This window comes from Tamandua tetradactyla, chromosome 1 (assembly GCF_023851605.1).
Source record: "Tamandua tetradactyla isolate mTamTet1 chromosome 1, mTamTet1.pri, whole genome shotgun sequence".
NCBI classification, from domain to species: Eukaryota; Metazoa; Chordata; class Mammalia; order Pilosa; family Myrmecophagidae; genus Tamandua; species Tamandua tetradactyla.
In genome coordinates this window covers 85875321-85900858 of record NC_135327.1, presented here as the reverse complement: position 1 = coordinate 85900858, position 25538 = coordinate 85875321, and the positions used below count along the sequence as shown (strand labels likewise).

Sequence of the window (25538 nt, the reverse complement as noted above, 5' to 3'; positions counted from 1 at the left end):
AGCAGACTAGGAAAACAAGTAAAAAAAGGTTAGAGTATGATAGGTCAGATGCAGCAAGGCTAAGGTAAATGGTATTGAAATGGTTTCCTTTGGGTTCTAGCTGGGTATGAAGCAAGTAAGGAATAAAGCTGACTGTGCAGTGTGGAATAAAGGAGACACCTGGGGAGGGCCAATAGCAGGCTCTGGAAATCGTAGACTAGTCACAGTCTTTGTGTCTCAGTTTCCTCATTATTATTTTAAGGGACTGGATTAGGTGATCTGTAAATTGCTCAACAGCTCTAACTTTTTTTTTAACTCCTTTTTTTCTTGGCCTCCTTTTCAGAATAGATTAAGCTACTTGCCATGTGGCCTCATAGAAAAGGGAAAGGTGGGTATCAGTGCTTATACCAGTGTATGACTACAAAGCACCGGGTATCACATTTTTGATATGGCCAAAGGTTGAGAAAGAGTAAGGGTCTGAAGGATAGATAGGGTGAGGGGGCTGGCAAGGTCAATAGGAGTAGCAATGTACAGAGGTAAGGATTTAAAATTAGAATCAGGAGGGCAGTTCTGGAGTTTGAAATCCTGAAGATAGAGCAATTCCACGTGTTGACTAGATTTCAGAAATGACCATACTTGTAGATGGATGAGTAGAAGAGAGGAGGAGGTCAGTATAGTTAGAAGATTTGAGAAAACATGAGGTCAGGATATAAAAGATTGGGGTCACTGAGAATTAACCAGCAAACATTTCTTAAGTATATGTCAGGCAAAGAATGGGATTGAGGAACAGTGGTATGAGGAAGACTGTGAGAAGCCGGGGAGAAAAGAATGAACGTATTTGTCATGAACTTCAAAATTTGGAAGAGTTAATCAGAGGAGAAGAATCATTATCTAGAAGCAGTGTAGAAGGAGAAATTTTTAGTGTTTAGAAGATCAAGCAAGTTTGTCGTGATGTCAGTGTACAGAGAACAGTGACTCTGGTACATTCTCTTGTATCAAATTTAAGAAGATTTTATCTTGCTGTTCAATAAAGGGACTTTGATGTTTAAAAAACACAGGCTGCTGCTTTTATATTGTCATATTTAAGAGCTACTTTTCTTTAATATGACATTACTGAAAAATTGGGTTCTGTAAATATAGTTTTCAGAAATCCAGGTATAAAAATATAAAGTTGTCAATACATAGATTACCATGTGATAAGTACATAAAATAATTCTTCCTTTTTATGGAAGGATTTAATGGGATCCTTTAGATATTAATTGCTTTAATGCCTTTATTAACCACCTGAGAAACTAAAATGAGATTAAAGCTGTATACATTTTAAGAATAGTCTATTGAATTGAATAACTACATAGCTTTTACAATGTAACCGTGTGATTGTAAAAACCTTGTGTCTTCTGATGCTCCTTTTATCAAGGGTATGGCCAGATAAGTAAAAAAATAAGGAAAAATAAATAAATAAATAATAGGGGGTGGGGATGAGGTGTAAAAAAATTGGTAGAGAGAAATACTAGTGGTCAATGAAAGGGAGTGGTAAGGGATATAGAAAAAAATAGGGGAAACAAAGGCTAAAATATATTGGGTAGATGGAAATACTAGCAGTCAATGAGAGGGAGGGGTAAGGGGTAGGTATGTATGAGTTTTTTTCTTTTTGTGAATTGATGCAAATGTTCTAAGAAATGATCATGGTGATGAATACAAAACTGTGTGATGATATTGTGAGTTACTGATTATATACCAAGAATGGAATGATCATATGATAAGAATGTTTGTATTTGTATGCTATTATGTTTTTAAAAAATTTAAAAAAAAGAACAGTCTATTGAATAAAGAGAGATATGCCTGTAGCTGCATTGATCTTTGGAAACAATTTAATATGTTAGAAAGCTCAGTCCATTTTTCTTCCTTGTGGAATCTGAAACATTTTCACTGATTGATTAAATTAGGAAAGAAATCTATATGATACTAAGAAACACCAACAGCAATGAGATTATGACAAATAAATCAGGCTTTTTCAGTAACATGTATATAACAGTTTCTGATGGTTCTTATTGCTTCATTATTTAAAAATGTATAAAAGAAGTGGCTCTTCAGCCAGATAACCTGAGGTAGAGAACTTGAGTTTAATCCTTCTTGCTACTGCCTTATGATTAGATCTTGGCCTTTTCTCTCCCTGTAAAAATAAAAATAATATTCATATCATTATATTATCTTTGGGAATAAAATGAGAATGTTTCTGGACATATTTTGAAAAATTCACTGTAAATTTATAGCATTTGGAGGATTCTTATTGAACTCAATAAGGATTTTGTGTTTTTCAGCCCTCCCTCAATTTTTATGAGCAAAAGACATAATTATTATTTCATTTGTTGAATAGGGAAGGTCTTAGAAGGAGTAAATATTCGTTTACTAGAGCCACCTTTAAAATTAAAAAATATAACTCACCAAGTATGGAATGTTCATATGTTAAGAATGTTTGTGTTTGTATATTGTTTGGTTTTATCAATTTAAAAAAAAGTGTGATAACTGGTGCTCTTTCACCATGCCCAGATCCCTGCCCTGCCCTTTTCTATGAGGCCACTTGAGAAGTAGCTCAACTTTAGTTATCTTTACTTCAGACCCTTCATTCCTAAATTAACACGGTAAGTTGTGGTTTTTATTTAAATCATTTGAGAATTCATGGTTTTTTTCACTTAAAAAACTAGAAAAGATGCTTTTGATAACTTGTAGCAGAACATTAACATTACTTAGGCCAAACTACAGAAAAGATTTATAGATACATGAGGAGTAATTGCTAATAATACTGTGATTTTTTTTCTTTCCAAACTTAGTGGTTTGTTTTGTTTTGATTTTAGATAGCAGTTCTATAGAAAAATATAGTTTCTATTTATTCAGTACTTCTATATATAGTTTAAGGGTGCATTTACATTAGTATTATGTCTTTGGTGACAAAAATAAACTGAAATGTCAAGAGTAGAAACATGCAAGGATTTAAAACCAGATAGATCTGGTTCAAATTATTAGGTAGGCTTAAGCCAGTTTTGTAGTCTCACCTCATCTCATTTTCCCCATCTCTAAAACAGGGATAATGGCTACTTTTGATTATTGAGACATGAAATATTAATTGTATTCATGTACCCAGCAGGTGCAGAGTTCTACCTACAAACAAGATCAAGTCCCTCCCCTTTTATAGCTACTGTTTTTAATAGGAAGAGCTAGATGATTAAACAAAAATTAAAATTAAAATAATTTCAGATAGTAGTAAATGCAATGAAGAAAATAAATCAGAGCAGTAGGATGAAAAGAGATTGCGGGGCAAGCAAGAGGCTGTGGCCTCCCAATCTGTGAAGTCCTCTTTAAGGAGATAGCACATGCGAAATTAGACCCAAATAATGAGGAGCCTGCCATGGATAGATCTAGGAGAGGAGTGAGTATCCAGGTAGTGGAAAGTCTTTGAAGAGCAAGGAATTTGACATTTTTTTTAATGACAAAAAGAGAGAAAGGTTTGTGTGGCTGAAGCCTAGTGAAAAAAAAATATTGTGATATATGTGATATTAGGTTGAGAGCAAGCCAACCAGATAGTGTAGGGTCTTGGAAGCATGATAAAGAATTTGGACTTTATTCTAATTGCGATGGGAAGACACAAACAGCCTCTAAAGAAGAAAGTGACATAGTATAGTTTACAATTTAGAAAGATCCCTCTTTATAAATAAATTACTAAAATTAAGAAGGTAGTTCAATAGATGTGCAGCAACCAATTATATTACTATATACCAGCAATAGTTTAAAAATATAAAAGATACAATTTACAAAAGAAGCAATAACAACAAAAAGATAAAATAGCAGTAAATTTAACCAGAGTTTAAAGCCCTTTTTGGAAGTACATTGTAAGTATAATTGTAAGACATTAAAGAAGGCCCATGGGGCGGGCTATGATGACTCAGCAGGCAGAGTTCTCGCCTGCCATGCCAGAGACCCAGGTTCGATTCCCAGTGCCTGCCCATGTAAAAAAAAAAGAAAGCCTATGTTTAAGAATGGAAAGGATTGGGCCACGGTGGCTCAGCAGGCAAGAACGCTTGCCTGCCATGCCAGAGGACCTGGGTTCAATTGATTCTTGGTTCCTGCCCATGTTAAAAAAAAAAAAGAATGGAAAGGATTGATCAATCTCTCCAAATTATGTTGTAAAAAAAATTCAGTGCAATTCCAATTAAAAATATTAAGCAGTTTTTTTTTTTTCCTTAAGGTAACAATCTTACCCCAAGTTCATTTGGAAGAACAACGGCAAAATTAGGCGATTCCGTTTTGAAAAGGTATAGGAATTTGTTCTACTAGATATCAAGATTTATAATTAAGATATTGTGATTTTGGAAGAGAAACAGGCATATGGACCAACAGAACAGAATAAAAAGTTCCAAAATATACCTATATAGACATGACAAGTTGATATGTTACAAAAGTGACATTATAAATCAGTTGGGAAAAGGATGGACAATTTAATTACTGTTGCTAGGCCATTTGGTTATCCATATGAAAAACAAAATCCAGGTGGTTTAAAGACAAAACCATGAAAGCTATACATTAAAATATTTAGAAGAAATTTAGGGGAACATATTTATGACCTCAGTGTAAGGAAGGATTCGTGGGACATAAAAAAGACAAACCCTAAAAGAAAATATAAATATATTTAATTACATTAACATTAAAAACTTCTGTACATCTAAGACATCAAAAACATAAAGACAGGTCACAAACCGGGAAAAGATATTTACAACTCCCCAAACCAACAAAGGTTTATTTTCCCATAAAATGGTAAACAAAAAAAGCCTATTAACCAATAAGATGACAACCACACAGAAAATACAAAGGATATGAGGTTGAAATTCACAAATAGAATATTCGGCAAAAACAAGGAAGTTGTAGAAAGTGAAACTAAAGTTTATATAAATCACTATATATTGTTTATAGATGTATATATGCAAAATGTTATATATGTTTACAGATGTACATATGTGGTATAGTAAAAGTATAGACACATCAAGGGAAATATTATCATCAAAGTCAGGGTAAACATAAAAATCAGGATAATTTTACCCTTGGTAAGTAGGTGAGTGAATGGAATCAGGAGGGACATACACGAGACTTCAATTTATTTGTTTGTTTTTTTAAACTAGGTGATGGGTATATTGTTATCTGTTTTATTATTCTCTACTTATTATTTTGTAAACCAGAGATATTTCATAATACCTTTTTTTAAAATGAGAAAGTCTAGACTGGAGAATGAACTACAGGGATTAAGAATAGAAAGAGAGTTTTCCCATCTTGCACGATAGCTGGTGAAAAGGTTGAGAAGCTGGCTACTATGGAGAAAAAATCTGAAGCCAAGAAGGCTGATGCCGGTGGCAAGGTTAAGAAGGGTAACCCCAAGAAGGTAACCCCAAAAAGCCCAAGAAGGGGAGCCTCAAACAGCCGAAACCCAGGCCCCATCAGAGGAATTGGGAGATATTCCTGATCTGCAGTGCATTCCAGAAAGACCATGTACAAGTATATTCAGCAAAGAAAACGGAGAAAGGTTCTTGCTACTGTCACAAAACCCATTGGTGGTGACAAAAATGGAGGTATCAGAATGGTTAAGGTTCGCAAAATGCCTAGATATTCTCCTCTTGAAGATGTGCCTAGGAAACTGTTGCACCATGGCAAGAAACCCTTCTGTCAGCATGTGAGAAAGCTGCGATCTAGCATCACTCCAGGATCGCTGATCATCCTCACTGGTCGCCACAGGGGCAATAGGGTGGTTTTCCTGAAGCATCTAAGCAGTGGCTTGCTGCTTGTAACTGGACCCTAGCCCTCAATCAAGTTCCTCTACGTAGGACACACCAGAAGTTTGTCTTGGCCACCTCCACCAAAATGGACGTAAGTGGTGTGAAAATCCCAAAACATCTCACTCATGCTTACTTCCAGGAAGAAGCAGCTGCATAAACCCAGACATCAGGAAGGTGAGATCTTTGACACAGAGAAAGAGGATTATGAGCTTACAGAGCAGCTCATGGTTGATCAAAAAATCAAAATCAAAACTGTTCCTCAGCTCCAAGGCTACCTGTCTTCTGTGTTCTCTTTCACAAATGGAGTTTATCCTCACTAAACTTGCAAAGAACCTAATTAAATAACTGATAAATTAAAAAAAAAAAGGAATGGAAGGAGACAGGAGGCAAATGCAGTCTTCCAGGAAAGCAACTTGAGTATCCAAGGCTGTTTCTGACACATAATAGATGTTCAAGCAATAGTAGCTATTTCTATTTTGGTGGTGGTGGTGGTTATTATTATTATTTATTATAATCAGGGTAAAGACTGAAGATATAGGAGGATGGTGAAGAAAGATAAACTCTGAAGATCAGAGTTTATCTGAAGATCAGGGTAAAGACCTAAGATACAGGAGGATGGTGAAGAAAGATAAACAGAAAGATTAACTGTTTTGACTGGCTTTCTGTACTAGGTGCTTTTTCTCATTTAGTCTTGTCTAGAACCTATGAGATAGTTATTATAAAGAAACTAAACTTCACAGAGGTGAAAGCCAGAAGACACAAGGGCTACATAAATTTCTAATGACTCATTTTCCCATGTTGTTTAAACCACATACACAGACACATACCCCTTTGATGTCTAGTACTTGAAGAAAATTCAGCTCTTCCCTTTGATTCATATGTGGCATATTTTGAATTAAATATTAATAATTCTATATCACTTATTATGAAATGCCTTTAGAGCTCTCTCAATTTTTCATCTGAATTTCCTAACAGCTCTAAGAAAGGTAGGGCAGTTGATGATTCCTGTTTACAGATGATTAAACTAAAATCCAAAGAGAACCCCCAGCAATGTCTTCCTATCCTACAGCCAGAATTTTTTTCTGTGATGGTTAGTTTTATATATTAATTTGTCTAGGCTAAAGTACTCAGTTATTCAATCAAACACTTATCTAGGTGTTGTTGTGAAGGTATTTTATAGATGAGGTTAATAGCTATAATCCATTGAGTTTAAATAAAAGATTTATTTGAGGTTGGTCTATGCAGGTTCTGGTGAGTAATGCTCAGAAAACTCCTTACTGATGTCAGTTTGGAATCAGACATGGCCATGGAAAAACTGGAGACACAATGAAAGCAAACTCAGAAGAAAGATAAAAAAGAGATGCCAAAATCTCATAAGACTGAAGGGTCAGTAGAAAAAAAGTAGGGGACTGTTTGTTCCAAAAATAAAAAAATAACAAGGTAGGACCTTATGAAGATGACATGAATTCTCCTAAATTAAAAAAAGTAAAAAAGAAAAAAGAGAATCCATCTCAAAAAGACATTATTTCTCCTAAAACTAACAACCTGAAAAAGAAAAAGGGAGGCACCTGAAAACAAAGTTATTTCTCCTAAAATCAAAAAAGTAATAAGTGAGGAACCTTCTGAAGAATAAATAGGTGTTCCTAAGACTAAGAGGATGAAAAAAGAAAAGGAAATGGAGAAATTGGGGAGAAAAATTCTAAGCTGAAAAATGGATTCCCCCATTCTGAGCCTGACTTGAACTCCAATTAACTGCAAGTGAAAAAAAGTAACAATGAGTTAGAATAGAAAATACTTTTCTCTTATTTTCCCACATTTGACGTGACTATTAAACTTTTCAAAGCTTGTGGGGTGACCTTCCTGTTTCCTAAACAAGCAAAGTTGTTTCACCCTATCTATAGTGGAAAGGATTTCATTGCACAGACATGAGCAGGAACTAGAAGACATTATTCTTTGCCATTCCCTGGATTGAGAAACTTCCTACAGTACAGAAAGAGAGGTCATTCCCCTCAGGTACTGGTTGTTGCATTACAAGGGAGTTGGCAAATCAAGTAAGCAGACACTTTAGTGACATGACAGAAGCTGGTAGTGACTTGTTTTTATGGTGAAATTCCCTTTGGAGGTCAAACTGAACACATGCAGAATGGGATTGATATCCTGGTTGGGATACCAGGTTGCATCAAAGACCACCTACAGAATGGCAAGCTAGATCTCACCTGGATGAAGTTGACCAGATGCTGGTTATGGGTTTTGCTGATCAAGTGGAAGAGATTTTAAGTGTGGCATACAAGAAAGACTCAGAATACAATCCCCAATCATTGCTTTTTTCTGCAGTTTGCCATCACTGGGTGTATAGGGTTGCTAAGAAATACATGAAATCTACATATGAACAAGTGGACCTGATTGGTAAAGACTCAGAAAACTGCAATAACTGTGGAGCACCTGGCTATCATATGCCACCAGATTCACAGGACAGCAGTCACTGGGGATGTGATCAGGGTATATAGTGGTTATCATGGGCATACTATCACCTTCTGTGAAACTAAGAAGCCCTGGAGCTGTCACAGAATGGCTCCATAAAGCAGTATGCCCAGTCATTGCATGTAGACATTCCACAGAAGCAAAGGGAAATCACTTTGAAAGGTTTTAGAAATGGTGATTTTGGAGTTTTGGTGACAACCAATGTTGCTTTGTATGGGTTAGACATTTTTAAAGTTAATCTGTACAAAGCTCTCCACCAAAGGATGTGGAATTCTATATTCATCATTCTAGGTGAACAAGTAGAGCTGGAAAGACGGGAATTTGCATCTGCTTTTATCAGCACAAGAAAGAATATCAGCACAAGTGAAGCAAAAAAGTAGGAATTAAATTTAAACAAATAGGTGTACCTTCTGCAACAGAAGTAATAAAAGCTTCTAGCTAAGTTGACGTCAAGTATTTGGATTCTGTGCCTTCTGATGCCATTCATTAGTTACTTCAAGCAGTCAGCTGAGAAACTGATAGTGGAGAAGAGAGCTGTGGAAGCTCTGGCAGCAGCACTGGCCTATATTTTAAGTGCCATATTGGTAGAACTCCTTGATCAACTTAGATGTGGGCTTTGTCAACATGATCTTGCAGTGCTCAACTGAAATGCCAAACATTAGCTATGCTTGGAATGAGCTTGAAGAGCAGCTGGGCAAGGATATTGATTCCAAAGTAAAGGGAATGGTCTTTCTCAAAGGAAAGCTTGGTGGTTGCTTTGATGTCCCCACTGCAGAAATAACAGGAAAAATGGCCTGATTAACACCACTGGCAGCTCTCTGTAGCCACAGAGCTAGGATGACCATGGGAAGGATTTCAAGGTTTCAGAGAACAGCAGGAAGGAGACAACTTTTAGAGGGCAACAATCAGGAGTTGGAAGAAGAATTAATAGATTCCAAAACAAAGGCCAGAAGTGGAGTTAAGCATATGGCCATTAATTTGAAGTACAGGATTTATATGGCAAAAACAGATTTGTGTTTGACAACATGGAACTGAACAGTATTTTTCATACAAAGTTAAAAGCACATTGTGAGGATGCATGGTGGTTCAGTTGTAGAATGCTCATGTTTCATGAGGGAGACCCAGGTTCAATTCCTGGATCATGCACCCCCCCCCCCAAAAAAAAAACCACATTGTGCTTCCTTTGGACCACTTGCCCAGTCCCCATCTCTCCCTGAGAAATAAATTTTATGTAAATTATTTCTTTTAACATTGCTACTTCTGTATCAGGTTTTCCTGAGACACCTAAAAAAGTGTATGAATTCTTTATATTTTATTTTTAATAGATCATCTGTAGATTACAAGATAAAATAAACTCTGCCTTTACTTTGTAACTTGAACTGTCTTTATACTCAAAAGTGTCTCTTGATAATGTCTTTCCCTAAAGTAAATACCTAAAGGAATGCAATATTCTATGAAGAACCTCTGAGCAGTCAAAGCTTTGTTCTACAATTGGCATTCCTAGGCCACCTGCTTAACAGTTACACATGTAATCCTATGTCTTCTGAATATTAATACTGAGCATTGTTTTGAAGCAAGATTTCATATTTAGCAGGATTATAATACAGTTTATGCTCTGTATGTTCTAAATTTGGAGGACCATTCAATGAGACAATACACAGATTAGCCATAGCTTTTATATGCATTTTGATAATTTTTAGCTTCTCAGTATAAGGTGATTTATGTTACTTCAGTCAATTCTTCTTCTACAATTCTTTACAATTCTTCTTTACAGATAAATATATCTGTAAATATATATATATATTATATATATTATATATATATAATATATATATATGTAAAGAAGTAAATTTTAATAAAAAGCAAGTATCTTTTAGGAACTTTAGATGTATAAGATGGCTCCATAACTTTTTTCATATGAAGGAGGCTGGATAGATGATGCGAGAATGGTAACGTAACCCACTTCTTCCAATTGGAATTTAATGTTGTTTACCAAGAAGGAATTAAGGAGGGAGGGCACACAGGTATGCATTGCTGCTGTTAGAGGCTTCCTTTTTAAAACAAATTGTATGGTTATTTCTAAATTGTTGATTTGAGGTAACTGAGACATTTAATATAGCCCCTGGCCAAATAACACTCTGATTCTTGCATATTATTTCTCTAGAAATATTTGTGTTCCATGGCCCAGGAATGCCATTTGTCTTCCTCGCTAATTCTTAGAATTCTGTAGTGGAGGACTCTCAGGGAACAAACTATAATGATAGAATTAAAAATATATGATTGGTTTCATTTTCATTTAATTATTTCAAACAAATGAAAACAACTAAAATACTTCTGGGCCTCTGTTTCTCTCACTTAATTGGGTCTTTATACCTAACTACCTCTTATTACCTTGCAATAAAGCCAACTTGATAGCCAACTTGACTCTTGATCCTTGAGATAGCGTTCTTTTTCTGTTTGAACTTGAGTTTTATCCTTGAATAGTGACTAATTGTTTCTTGCACTCTTTTCTCAAAAATTCTCTGCTTCTTTTTCTTGATCTACTTGTCAGTTTTATCATTTGTACTCCTATTCCTCATGGTCTCCCAATCAAACCACAGGGATTTAGAAGAAGATGTTTGATCAGTCCACATAAATGTGTCTTGTGGATTAAACCTTATTAGATTATGTTTTTACCCAAATATTGGGCATGCTTTAAGGACAACCAGAACATGTCATGACTTGGATAGGGATAGTTGCCTTACCAAGAGGGTATGGTACCTGCTCTTTAGGAAGGGGAGCTAAAATCTTGATGTGGATTATCAAATAATCAGACATAAATCAAGAAAGGGAAGATTAAAGTTTTTTTCTGGACCCTAGAACTCAAACCATGTTTATAAATGTATAATTTAATTACTATTTGGCTTAAATGGGCTTGTTGGGCTAGACTGGTGTGCCTGTTTGAAACTATTATGTACTCCAGAAAAGCTATGTTTTAATCTTGATCCTATCTTGTGAGATCAGCCATTTCTTTTAATTCTGATTCAATATTGTAGGGTGAAAACTGTTGGTTAGATTATTTCCATAGAGATGTGGCATGCCCAACTGTGGGTGTAGCCTTTTGATTACCTAGAGATGTGACTCCACCCATTCAAGGTGGGTTTTGATTAGTTTACTAGGGTCCTTTAAAAGGGGAAACATTTTAGAGAAACCTCAGATGCAGATGCTTGGAGAACAGTTGCTTTAGAGCTAACAGAGACATAGATGTCTAGAGATGCATGGAGTGCCAACAGAGAGAGCACATGCCTAGACATAGGCAGAGCCTAGCAGATGTTGCCATGTGTCTTCCCATGAGATCCTAAGCAAGCCAGAACCCAGAGTTGTGTCTCAGAGGAACTAGGTGAAGGCCCACAGCACAGGGGTTGTGGGTATTGGGGTGTGGAGTTTGGGGCACAGTGGGGGTGGGGCACAGGTGCACAGGGGTCAGGGGTGCTAGGGCTAGGTGGGCAGGGTGTGGGTGTGTGGGGGTGGGATATGTGTCTGCATGGGGCGGGTGGTAGGGCTCAGGGCAGAGGCCACACCCTACCCTCACACCCGCCCCTGCACACCCACACAGACGCCCCCCCCAATCTGCTTCCCACTGCACCCCCTCCTCTGAGTACCCCACAGTGAGACCTGTCCCTGTGCTCTGAGGCCTGCCCGAGCTGTACACTGCTCCCATGGCCCATGCACCGCCTCCCCACAACCCTAAACCCCATACTCCAAGCTCCTGGCACCAGCATAGTGCCCCCACCATGTGCCTAGCTCCGTTCCACAATCCACCACAGCACTGCTGTGCCCCACCCCATGCCCTACATCCTGCTGCACACCCATCATGCAAATACAAACTTTAGACTACTGAAGGAAATCACCTTCTAAGGTAACCCCATCAAATTAATTACAATCCTTGAAGGCAACAGAAAAATCATAAAGTATATGAAGATGCAGATGGATATAGCCCAGCCTAATGAGCATATTAAAACACCAGAGGAGACACAGTCTTTGGAACAACTAATCAAAGATGTTCAGACAACTCTACTAAATAAATTCAATGGCTTGGCTAATGACATAAAGGAGATCTAGAAGAAACTAGAGTTGCATAAAGAAGAATTTGAAAAAATAAATAGAAAAATAGCAGATATCACAGAAATGAAAGATGCTGTGAAAAAAAAGAAAAAAAACAAAAAAAAAAAAAGAAAAATAACAAAAGATGCTGTCGACCACATAAAAAATATACTAGAAACACACAACAGTAGAAGAGGCAGAAGGAAAAATAAGTGGACTAGAGGATGGGACAATTGATTTCAAATGCACAAAAGAACAAATGGCAAAGAAGATGGAAAAATTTGAATCAGATCTCAAGGAAATGATAGACAATACAAAGCACATGAATATAAGAATTATCAGTACCCCAGAAGGAGAAGAGAAGAGTAAAGGGCTAGGAAGATTAGTTGAGGAGATAATGGGGGAAACTTTCTAACCCTTATAAAAGATATAAATATGCAAATCGAAGAAGCCCAATGACCCCAAATAGAATAAATACAAATGGGCCTACTCCAACACACACTAATCAGTCTGTCAAAATGTTGATGAGAAGCAGAAAATCTGAAAGTGGAAGAGAAAAGCAATCTGCTGTATACAAGGGAAACCACATAAGACTGAATTCAGACTACTTAACAGGCACCATGATGTCAAGAAGGCAGTAGTATGATATATTTATTTAATATCCTGAAAAAGAAAGACTTCCAGCCAAGAATTGAGTAACCAGCCAAACTGTCCTTCAAAAATGAGGGTGAGATAAAATTTTCACAGACAAACAAATGCTGAGAGAATCTGTCAACAAGAGACTAGCCCTATAAGAAATACTAAGGGAGTCCTATTGGCTGAAAAAAACATCAGGAAATGGAGGTCTGGAGGGAGGCACAGAATTGAAGAATACCAGTAAGGGTAAGTTAAAGGATAAAAAAAGAAAGGGGAAAGAATATATAGATCTGAAAAATAAAATCCAAAGGATAAGATGGTAGATTCAAGAAATGCTTTTACAGTAATAACTTTGAATGTTAACAGACTAAACTTACCAATTAAAAGATACAGATTGGTAGAATGTATTAAGAAATATGACCCAGCTATATGCCGCTTAAAGAGATTCATCTTAGACCCAAGGATACAAACAGACTAAAAGTGAAAGGATAGAAAAAAATGTTCCATTCAAGGTGTAACCAAGAGACAGCAGGAGTAGCTATACTAATATCAGACAAAATAGATTTTAAATTTAAAGATATCATAAGAGACAAAGATGGACACTACATATTAATCAAATGGACAACTCAACAAAAAGAAATAACAATCATAAATGTTTAAACTCCCAATTAAGGAGTGCCAAAGTACATGAGGCACACATTGGGAAAACTGAAGGCAGCTATAGATGTTTCAATAATAATAGTGGTAGACTTCAGTACACCACTTTCCTTTATAGATAGAACAACCAGTCAGAGGATCAACAAGGAAACAGAAAACTTAGACAATTTGATAAATGAATTAGACTGAACAGACATATATTGATTGTTACACCTCAAAACACAGGATACACAATCTTCTCTAGTGCTCATGGAACGTTTTCCAGGATAGATCTTATGCTGGGACACAAAACAGGTCTTTAAAATTTAAAAAGACTAAAATTATTCAAAGCACTTTCTCTGATCAAAATGGGATGAGGCTAGAAATAAATAACCACCAAAGAACCAGAACTTTCAAAAATATATGGAGATTAAACAAAGTATTCTTAAACAATCAATGGGTCAAAGAAGAATTTGCTAGAGAAAATGGTAAATATCTGGAGACAAATGAAAATGAGAATATAGCATATCACAACATATGATATGCAGCAAAGAAGATGCTAAGGGAGATTATTGCCCTAAATACCTATATTAAAAAGAAGAAAAAGCAAAGATTGAGGACTTAACCGCTCACCTAGAGGAACTAGAGAAAGAACAGCAAACTAACCCCAAAGCAAACAGAAGAATATTAAAGCTATATTAAATGCACTGGAGAACAAAAAAACAATAGAAAGATGAAAGGTTGGTTCTTTGAGAAAAATCAATAAAATTGATGGACCTCTATTTGTGAAGCTTATCACAAAGAAGTCTAAGCAGAGAAGCTTAGTCTACCTATAGGTATGTGTAAGAGTTACTTCTTGAGGACCTCTTTTGTTGCTCAGATGTAGCCTTAGTCTCTCTAAGTCCAACTCTGCAGGTGAAATCATTGCCCTCCCCTCTCTGTGGGACATGACATCCAGGGGTGAAAGTCTCCCTGGCGATGTGGGGATGAATTCGGCCCTGGCACCGTGGGGTGAATAATCCCATCCTGGCCAAAACGGGGAAAAGAAGTGTAACTAATAAAATGTCAGTGGCAGAGAGAGTTCAAATAGAGTCAAGAGGCTACTCTGGAGGTTGCTGTAACGTAAGCTTCAGTTAGACATTGCTACCTATCATAACCTGCCAAACTCCAACCAGGACCATTCCAGCCAATCCTAAAGAACATCTAGAGCAATATATAAGATTCTACAAGGGTTCCATGCACTAGAGTAACTTTCCAGAAACCTACAACCTCCAGATGGGTCCCTGGACAAGATAAGTCCTGAAACCTAGAGGGCCCAGCCTCACGAGAACATCAGATAGTTCCATCTCCCTACCCTATATTAGTGACAAGACCCTTCCAGTATGAAAAAGTTAGAATGGCCATAGCCCAAACACCCCTAAAGAGAGGGATAGAAAGATCAAAGGTTATGGTGGATTATACAGTGAAGATAGGATTTAACAAATGAATATGATTGCTGAATCATTAAATTAATATCTCTTTTAGTCTCCAGTATCTTAGAGCAGCTAGAAGTAAAAACCTAAAATTGTGTAATTGTAACCCATGTCAAACTCTGAAATATGTTCTACAACTAATTGTGGTACTGAGCTTTGAAATTTAAAGCTTTTTTGTATATATGTTATTTTTCACAAGAAAAAGGATAAAAAGTCTATTGTGATGATAAAAAAAATATGTAAGCCTTCTAGCCTCCTATATCCTGGAGCAGCTAGAAGGAAAAATCTGAGAGGATAGTATGGTAGCCCATGACAAACTCTGAGATCTGTCCTGTAACTACTTGTTGAAGAGTGCTTTCAAACTATTGCTTTTATTTCTTTGCTTTATATATATGTTATACTATACAATAAAAAAGTTAAAAAAAATTGATGGACCTCTAGCTAGGCTGGCAAAGATAAAGAGGATGCAAGTAAACAAAATCAGAAAAGTGAGGGTGGTCATTACCATGGACCCAAAAGAAATAAAAAAAGTCATAAGAGAATACTATGAACAACTATATGCCAACAAATGAGATAAGTTCGATGAAATAGACAAATTCCTGAAACACATGACGAAGCTGCAGTGACTGAAGAAGAAATAGATTTCAACAAGACAATGACAAGTAAAGAGATTCAGTCAGTCATCAAAAATCTTCCTACAATGAAGAGCCCAGAGCCAGATGGCTTCATAGGGGCATTTTATCAAACATTCTAAAAAAAAAACTAATACCAATCCTGTTCACACTTTTCCAAAAAAACTGAGGAAAAAGGAACACTACCTAACTCATTTTATGAAGAACATCACTCTAATACCAAAAATGGGTAAAGATGCTACAAGAAAGGAAAACTATAGTCCAATCTTTCTAATAAATAATTTGCAAAAATCCTCAACAAGATTCCAGCAAATTGAATCCAACAACACATGTATAAAAGAATTATACATTATGATCAAGTGGGGTTTATTCCAGGCATGCAAGGGTGGCTCAAGAAAATCAATCACAATATAGTGCATTAACAAGTCAAAAGGGAAAACTCACATGATCATATCAATTGATGCTGAAAAAATATTTGACAAAATTCAGCATCCTTTTCTGATAAAAACATTTCAAAAGGTAGGAATCAAAGGAAATTTCCCCAATATCATAAAGGACATGTATGAAAAACCCATATCTAGCATCATACTTAATGGTGAGACACTGAAAGCATTCCCCTTAAGATCAGGACTGAGACAGGGATGCCCTCTGTCACTGCTATTATTCAACATTGTACGTGAAATTCTATCTAGAGCAATCAGGCAGGGAAAAGATATAAAAGGCATCCAAATTGGAAAGAAAGAGGTAAAACTTTTATTATTTGCTGATGACATGATACCAGAAAAATCCTGAGAACTCTATTATAAAGCTTATTGAGCTAAAAACCAAATTTAGAAGGTGGCAGGAAATAAGATATGCAAAAATCAGTTATGCTTCTATATACAAGCAATGATCTAACTGAAAAGTCAGTTAAGGAAAAAAAAAACCCATTAAAATAGCAACTGAAAGAATCAAGTATCTAGGAATAAACTTAACTAGAATATAAATGATATGTACAATGACAACTAGATAACATTGTTAAAAGAAATCAAAGAAGATCTAAATAGGTAGGAAGAAATTCCCTGTTCATGGATAGGAAGGTTAAATGTAGTTAAGATGTCAATTCTACCCAAATTATTCTACAGATTCAATGCAATAACAATAAAAATTCCAACAGCCTACTTTGAAGACCTGGAAAAACTAGTCATCAAATTCATTTAGAAGGGGAAGAGCCCTAGAATAACTAAAAATATCCTAAAAAAGAAGAACGAAGTGTGAGGATTAACACTTCCTGATTTCAAAGCTTATTATAAAGTTATAGTGGTCCAAAAAAGGATGGTACCAGTGCAAAGTAGAAGTATTGACCGATGGAATTGTATTGAGAATGTGGAAATAGACCACCAAATCTATGGTCAACTGACCTTCAACAAGGCCCCCAAATAGTCTTCTCAGTAAATGGGCATGGGAGAATGGGACATCGCTAGACAAAAGAATGAAAATGTACCTGTATCTTACACCCTCTACAAAAATTAACTCAAAGTGGATCAATGACCTAAATATAAGAACCAGTACTAGAAAACTCCTAGAAGAAAATATAGGGAAATATCTTCAAGACCTAGTAATAGGGGTAGCTTCTTATACTTTACACCCAAAGCACAAACAATGAAAGAGAAAAATAGATAAATGGAAGCTCCTCAAAATCAAATGCCTTTGTGCCTTAGAAGACTGTCAAAAGGGTGAAGAGGCAGCCAACTCAATGGGAGAAAATGTTTTGAAATCACCTATGGGATAAAGGTTTGATATCCTGTATACATTTAAAAAAATCATACAACTCAACAACAAAAGAACAAAAAATCTAATTATAAAATGGGCCAATGATACAAATAGGCATTTTTTCTAAAAAGCAAATGCACATGGCTAAAAAGCACATGAAGACAAAATATTTTCATTAGCTATGAGGGAAATGCAGATCAAGACTACAATAAGATACTACCTCACACGTATTAGAATGGCTTCTACTAAAAAAACAGGAAACTACAACTGTTGTAGAGGATGTCAAGAAATTGGGACACTTAAGCATGGCTGGTGGGAATGTATAATGGTACAGTCACTATGGAAAACTGTCTGGCAGTTCCTTAGAAAACTAAATATCATTTTGCCCCATCACCTGGCAATACCACTACTCGGTATATACCCAGAAGAGCTGAAAGCAGTGACACAGACACACGTTTGTACAAAGATGTTTGTTGTGAATTTGGCATTATTCACAATCGCCAAAAGATGGAAACAATCTGAGTGCCTATCATCAGATGACTAGATAAACAAAATGTATAAAGATTCGATGGAATATTATACAGCAGTAAGACACAATGACGTCCTGAAGCACATGACAAGATGGATGATCCTTGAGGACATAATCCTGAGTGGAATAAGCCAGACACAAAATGATAGATACTGTATGATTTTGCTTTTATGACCATGGTAAAGGGAAACTCAGAGGGTTATAATGTAGAATATAGGGAAGCTAGAGATGCACAGAAGCTAGAGATGGCTGAATGGTTAGGTAATGAGGTTGAACTTAAATGTAAAGGAATGAATAGAAGTGAAGGCAGTTCATTTGTGGGTCTGTAAGCAATATTGCCATATTGAAGGTAAACATGATTGAAAGGGGTCATATAGAGACATGTATCCCACTGATTAACACCACAAATATAAATAAATTCTTCATAAACTACTTCAAAGGTATGAATCTTGTCAAAAGGGTTTATAATATCAGGGTATGGGTGCAAAACTACTATTGTATGCTAGGGACTATATTTAATAGGAAGACATCAACAGTACCACAGCAATACCAGGTGTAAATAATGGGGGTGGGGTGGTATAAAACTTAAAGGGAGATGTGGATTTTCTATTTGGTGAGGGTGTATTTATCACTTATTTTCCTCCTGGGAGTAATGAAAATCATCTAAAATTCAGAGTGTTGATGGACCGTTGACTTTGGATATTATACATAATGCCCAATGGATGAAGGTGGCTGAAGGATATACTGAGAAATAGAATGGGGAACTGTAGTGTATAGGTATGATAGGATATTGTGCTGCTACAGAAATGAACGAAGTGAAGCATGCAATGTTGTGAAGGAACCCGTGGGGCATTATGTGATGCAAAATAAGGCAGAAACAAAAAAGCAAATATTATATGCTCTCATTTAGAAAACAGTTATAAGATATTTGGGACCTGGTAAGCTCTTATAGTCACATTTAGTCCAGAACAGTAAGAGTTATTTCTAGATATTGAGAGCTGTGCTTTATATGTATAACCTGGCATTTCCCTGGAACTTTGGGTACCTGTGTGACATCTAGACTCAAAGTAGGAGTCAGCATTGCCACATACAACAACTGTTAAATGGAAAAAGAGATCAGGCTTCAATTAGAGATAAGCATGAAGCTGAGCACGTCAGGACTAAAGTAAATCAAAATACAGGGGTGTGGGAGACATCGACTGTATTTTAGAACTCCACCTACTCTATGAGACCAAAAGAAGAGAGGTTTATTTTGCCCAGAACCTAAATTTTTGGTAGCACATAATCTAACTTAACCTGTACGGATAGATCATGTAATAACCCAAACACAGGGAGCCCAGAATGGGAATGAGGGCTTGTAATTCTGCATTAATGTAATGTTTGGATACATCCCAGGGTATGTTGAACATCCCCTTGAGAGATGACAGAAAAACATGGAAGTATAAAACTTTGCCAGTGGGGAAACCCCTGATACTGTCTCAAACATGAAGGACTCCCAAGTCTATAGGCCAAGCCCTTGAGGCTTACTCCTGTGAAATTTATTTATGTAGCAGAGAGGCTTAGTCTACTTATAGGTATGTTGAAGAGTTACTCCCAGAGAACTTTTGTTGTTTAAATCCAACTCTGCAAGTGAAATCATTACCGTCTCCCCTATATGGGACATGAGACCCAGTGGTGAAAGTCTCCCTGGCAATGTGGGATATAACTCGGAAGGGATGAGCCTGACCCTGGCACCCTGGGAATAATGCTTTCCTGACCAAAAGGGGGAAAAGAATTGTAACAAATAAGGTATCCTGTCAGTGGCTGAGAAAATCAGATAGAGTCAAGAGGCTACTCTGGTTGCTACTCTTATGCAGGCTTCAGCTAGACACTGCTACTTACGGTTTGGCAAACCCCAACCAAATCCATTCCTGCTGACCCTAAAGAACACGTAGGACTTTATCAGATTTTACAAAGGTCCCATGCACTATGATTACTTTCCAGAAACCTACAACCTCCAGTTGGTTCTTTGGCCACATAAGTCCTGAAACCTACAGGTTTCAGAACATCAACTAGTTCCATTCCCCTAATCCCATATTATCAACAGCCCTTTCCAAAATGAAAAATTTAGAATGAGCATAGCCCAAATATCCATAAGATTGTGAGAAAGACCAAAGTAGAAGGTGGAGTTATATTAGAGAAGATAGGATTTAACAAATGAGTATGATTGATGAATCATTATATTGATACTTCTTTTAGTCTCCAGTGTCTTGGAGCAGCTAGAAGTAAAAACCTAAAATTGTGGAACTGTAACCTGTACCAAACTCTGAAATCCGTTCTATAATTAATTGTTGCGGCATGCTTTGAAATTTATTGCTTCTTTTATATATTTTATTTTTTTACAATAAAAAATTGAAAAAAAATCGAGACCTAGAAAAATAAATAAATAAAAGCTGTTCCATTTCTGGTATATTGCAGTCCAGCAGCTTTACAAACTAAAATACCTGGGAAATGTTATTTTTACTATTTTCTACAGGGAAAATACTTTTCAATTTACTTATCAAACAATTCAATGGACTGTTAAATATTGGTAGAAGACAAGTTATAGGACTTTATGTTGGAGGCTATCTGTATAGTAGTTTCTCTAGTTATATAAAAAATATTTTAACTATGAAACTAAGTTAATGTATAAAATACAGCTTTACGCCATGATAAAAATATTGGTGCTAAATTTAAAAAGGTTTACTTGATATTGTGATGTAATCCAACCACCTGAAAGGCCTTAGGCACAAAACTGAAGATTCCCTGAGGAAAAAGAAATTCTGCCTCAATAACGCAGCATTAGCTCCTCCCCACAGGCTGCCCTAAATGTTTCTGACGGCCCTGAAAAAAATGCCCTCAATCACCCTTTATCCTACTGGTTGTTTCTTTGGAGAATCCTAACTGATACACAACGCATAGCATCAAAACTATGGTGAAATACCCTTTGTAATGTTGTATGTTAAAATGAAAAGGTTATTAAATCTATGGAAACTAAGATTTTACGGGGAACAAATGAGTTGTTCAAGTGGTGGACTGTTCACTCTAATCTACAAGGGTGTTACTTTTGCCCTAACAAGTCAAAAACTGCCGTCTTTACAACAATCTCTAGCACAGACTTGATAATCAAGAAATGAATCTGATGCACTAACTTTGGAATGTTTCGTAATTTTGAGCAATCTATCAAGAATCATGATATAGACATAGTTTGATGTAGTGGTGTAAAGCGGACCATGGGCTGCGAACAGGGCTTTTCAGTTTTCTTGGATCAGTTACCTAATGTCTCAGGGTCTCCCTTCTTTCAGCTGTTAAAAAGAAAGATAAAACTAGTCATGTTCTCAACATCTTTCCACCCCTTAACATCGAATGCAGCTGGGCGGAATTTAAAATAAGCACGGTGAGAGGGTTTTGAGTATAAACCCTTCACACACGTTGGCCTTATTTTTCAGATGAGAAAAGCTCCAGCGCCTAAGGAATATTACGGGTCTTTAGCTCCAAGTGTCCGGCCCCACCAGACGCCTGCTAAGAGGGATAAACCTGCAATCTCTCTTCTAGTGAAGTAGGGGCGGGGGTGGTGAGCGGGGAAAGATATGGAAAGCCAAAAGGCCAGCGGGACTTCAAGCACAAGGGAACTTAATCCCCTATTTAGGAATGAAGGAAGGTGGGAACGCCCAAGCGCAGACGGTACGAAGGGACCCGCTTAAACAGGTTTGGATGTGTGCACGCTGGGTGGGGTTTCGGGCCCTGAGTCGGTAGGCCCGCGTGGGCCGGTATCGGCGGATGACGGGCAGGAGGTCGCAAGGGTTTGGAGGTGACCGAAGGGAGGAAACGCAGCCCTTGAGACTACAACAGCTAATGCGCGATCACGTGACTGAGCATCGGGGCGGGGAGAGGCGCCCCGCCCTGCCCATTGCGCATGCGTGTGATTCCCGGCGCTGAAATTCAAATTTGAACGGCTGCGGGAGGCCGAGTCTGACACTGGAGGGTGAAGGGAAGAGGCGAGTTGGTTGAGAGGGTCTCCCCGCCTCGAGTTGCTTATTTTCTTCGAGACACACTGGGCTGAGACTCACTTCTATTCTTTTCCTGAACTTGAACCACCGTCTCCGTAGTATCGTAGCCGACACGCGGCGCCTTGGGCGATGGACCCGTTTACCGAGGTGAGAGAGCTTGGGGGTACAGCCAGCCATGACCGCTCTCAGCTCCTACCCTCCTCTTCCGCCTTCGGTCAACCTCTGGGACCACCGGCGGCAGAGCGCGTGCGCGCGCGTGCGCGGTGTGAGTGAGTGGGGGGCAGTGCGGCTTCTCAGGAAGCCCGGCGCGGGCAGGCTGTGGAAGCGGAGAGGGGCGCCAGGTTGCAGTATTCCCTGCTCCTGGAGTTTAGTCTGCGATTTGTTTGTTGTTATTCCTGTCCTGCAGGTGAAGCTCTGGGAAGGTTTTGAGTCTGTCCTAAAAGACGTAGTAAAAAAACTGTTAGCCCCAGTTATTATAACGTCCCTCTTAGAGTCCTGCCCGCGAGAGTGAGGCTTATAGCAGGACGCATCATGTCCTGCCTGAAGTAGAAGCTGGACTAACTTGTAGGGTGGAGTCGGGTTCCCGAGTGACTCAGACCCGTGTGAGCAACCGCCACCTGGAAATGGAATGGGATGTGATTTGCGGAATTGATGCGTCCCGCAGAGATTATGCCTCGCATTTAAGGCTGCTGTTAACGAAATGACAGCAAAACGTTAAAATAAGCTGGTGCTTGAAACCATTGCATAAAGCCGATAGTTCTTTCAGATCCCATTTGTCAGCTAACTAGCGAAGAAGTTACTTACGTACCTGGGATTGACCCTTTAATTGAAAGGAAACAGAGCTAGCCTAATAATGTTCAAACCAACAATATTTCCGCAGTTTAGAAAACCCGAGTAAAGGGATAAACTTTTTTCGGAAGTTTACCGGGCATATCATTATAGCAAAACTTAACTCATCTTTAGTTTTTGGAAATTGAATATGGATTACATGGTCATTGTGTGATTGCCTTGTTTTCTCTAGCTTTAGTTTCTCGTTGAGAATGTGGAGTTTCGTGTTGCCACTTGGCAACGCCCTTTAATTTCAAAACAGTTCCTCTTTCTTTAGTTATGCAAGTTCGAAGCTGTTATTTTTTGACTTTTTGCAAAGTGGGCCTTAAAGTTTCTCTACACTGTATTCAAAAACTTAAATGCTATGGAGAATAGTAAACTTTATTTTGAGAGGATGTAGTTACAATTTCATATGTCAAATCTAAGATATTAATGAAAGGTTTCACCAGTTAGAATTCATTTATATTGCAACACTACGGCATCCTTTTATTTTTCTGCTTCGAATTCTCAATCATCTAAGGGAAAACATCAATTTGTTTAACTTATAAAATGATTCTAACAGAAAATTCCAGAATGTATTTTTGTGTTAATATTAAAGAATAGGGCTGGTCAGGTACCATATCTTTCACTTAAAATAAGAGGACATCTTATTTTATGGAACTAACCTAGGATTCTTTAAAACATTAGCGCTAAGTGTTCTGACTATTCTATTATCTGAGTTCCCAACAGGAGCAAAGCTTTTTCAAAGTTGGCTGAAAATTGTACTTCATTTTCCTTAGAAATGTTATTCTGAAGCTAATACAAATCTCAGTGCAAAGAAACTTTTCCTGCTTAGAGTGTGTTCAGAAATATATATGGTATATATTATGAAAAATTAGATCAACTGCTGTTAGCAGAAGCAGATTTAACATATTTTCCTTAATTGGTAATGAGTGAACTATTTGAAATGGTTCCGCCTATTGGGTGCTTAGTGATCACATTCATAACATTTTTGCCCAGTGAAACAGAACTTTGGGACAGTCTCTTGCCTTGTTGGTTGGCAAACTACTTTTCATTTCTCTTGTCTAATGCTCTCTGAAAGCTTGGGAGATTTTTTCCTGCTTATGAATTTTGGTATCATAATCTTAGTGGTAAAATTTTGTGTAGTATAAAACTGTAAAAACTAAGTTATTAGGCTAAGTGTCAGTAGCAACTTAAAAATCTTTTTCTCTGATGGGTCAGTGTGAAACAACTTTCTCAAGTAGGTTTCCTTATCGGAACCATAGAATATAGAAAATGATTTGAGAGACTATTTTCTCAGTTCATTCAAGGGTGATTCATAACCAATGCCATTCTACAAAGCATAGGAAAGAAGTTGATTACGTTAATGGCAGAACATTAGTGCTTAATTTTCTTGGTATCAGTGAGAGTTAAGACTGCAACCATCCTAAACATCTCTCTTTTCCTCAAAAAAAGACTTCTGCGTTGGTTCTCTTCTTTGCTATCACCGATACAGTCTGGCACACACTGCCTCTTTCTGCCTCTTCTACTTGGCAAACTGTTATTTAACCTCCTGGTCACAGTTTGAGATCCCTTTTTCAGAGGCACCTTACCTGAGTAGATGGACAGGTATGGCTCCTGCTGTACCTCACCTTTTTTTTACAGTGCTCAGCTTACCTTTCACAGTGCTCAGCTACTCTTCAGAACTCAACTCACTTGCGCTTACCTGTTGAATGTCCATGTTTCCTGCTAGAATGTGAGCTACATGAAGGTAGGGACTGTTCTTTCCAGTTTAGAGATAGATGTTTTCTTCAGCCTCTAGGAAACCCAGTAACATTTTGCTGATTAGTATAGAAATACTACTTGCTTGGAAGAGAACTAATAAGTGCAAAGTATTTTACAAGTAAAACATAACAGTAACTGTTAGAATATTTTAGCAATGTTCTTCTTATTTAATTGCAGAAAATTTCAAGATATTCATAAGTAGAATAGTGTAATAATCCTTCCTACTTATCACACAGCTTTAGCAATTACAACACATCGTCATAATGTTTCACTGTAAACGCTTCTTACCAGTGACTTGTTTGAGGCAAATCGAAGACATGTAATTTCACGCATGAATACCTAGTATTTATCACTAGAAGGTAGACTTTAAAAAAAATATTGCCATTAACAAACCTAAAAATTGACAATAATTTCTTTTAACTTTTTAATTGTATAATATAACATACATACAAAGCAAAGAAAGAAAAAACCAATAGTTTTCAAAGCACTCTTCAACAAGTATTTACAGGACAGATCCCAGAGTTTGTCATGGGCTACCTTACTATCCTCTCAGATTTTTCCTTCTAGCTGCCCCGGAATATAGGAGGCTAGAAGCCTTACATATTTTTTTAATCATCACAATTGACTTTTTTTTCTTTTTTGTGAAAAATAGTATATATACAAAAAAACAATAAATTTCAAAGCATAGCACCACAATTCGTTGTGGAGCATAAGAGTTTGGCATGGGTTCAAATTCCCGAATTTTAGGTTTTTACCTCTATCTGCTGTAAGATACTGGAGATTGAAAAAGGTATCAATTTAATAATTCAGCATTCATATTCATTTGTTAAATCCTATCTTCACTGTATAACTCCACCATAACCTTTGCTCTTTCTATCCCTCTCTTTAGGGGTGTTTGG

General features: G+C 37.2%; 2 protein-coding genes and 2 pseudogenes across 13 annotated transcripts in view; 3 read left to right on the top strand and 1 right to left on the bottom strand.

Annotated features, from left to right (window-relative positions):
• The window catches only part of ANLN (anillin, actin binding protein), a 146200-nt gene that overhangs the window by 8454 nt on the left and 112208 nt on the right, over nt 1-25538 (top strand). For 6 of the 8 annotated variants that reach the window (XR_013159173.1, XR_013159172.1, XM_077119750.1 and 3 more), the window contains exon 1: nt 22208-22453. The exons of 1 other annotated variant lie outside the window; for it this stretch is intronic. Coding sequence is in view for 5 of the 7 variants with exons in the window: in XM_077119750.1 (XP_076975865.1) it covers nt 22223-22453 (231 nt within the window). In the remaining 2 variants the exon portion in view is untranslated. One more of the 8 variants, XM_077119757.1, reaches the window with a different exon arrangement.
• MATCAP2 (microtubule associated tyrosine carboxypeptidase 2) overlaps nt 1-25538 on the bottom strand; it is a 97548-nt gene that overhangs the window by 68129 nt on the left and 3881 nt on the right. For 3 of the 5 annotated variants that reach the window (XM_077119813.1, XM_077119807.1, XM_077119823.1), the window contains exons 2-3: nt 24581-24672; nt 2083-2152 (exon numbers count right to left, since the gene is read on the bottom strand). In XM_077119813.1, the coding sequence (XP_076975928.1) occupies nt 2083-2152; nt 24581-24595 (85 nt within the window). In that variant the 5' untranslated portion in view covers nt 24596-24672. Of the gene's footprint in view, nt 1-2082; nt 2153-22107; nt 22484-24580; nt 24673-25538 lie in introns of all 5 variants that reach the window. The other 2 variants (XM_077119799.1, XM_077119843.1) reach the window with 1 other exon arrangement.
• LOC143685059 (large ribosomal subunit protein eL6 pseudogene) lies at nt 5621-6215 on the top strand (annotated as a pseudogene).
• LOC143678585 (nucleolar RNA helicase 2 pseudogene) lies at nt 7038-9261 on the top strand (annotated as a pseudogene).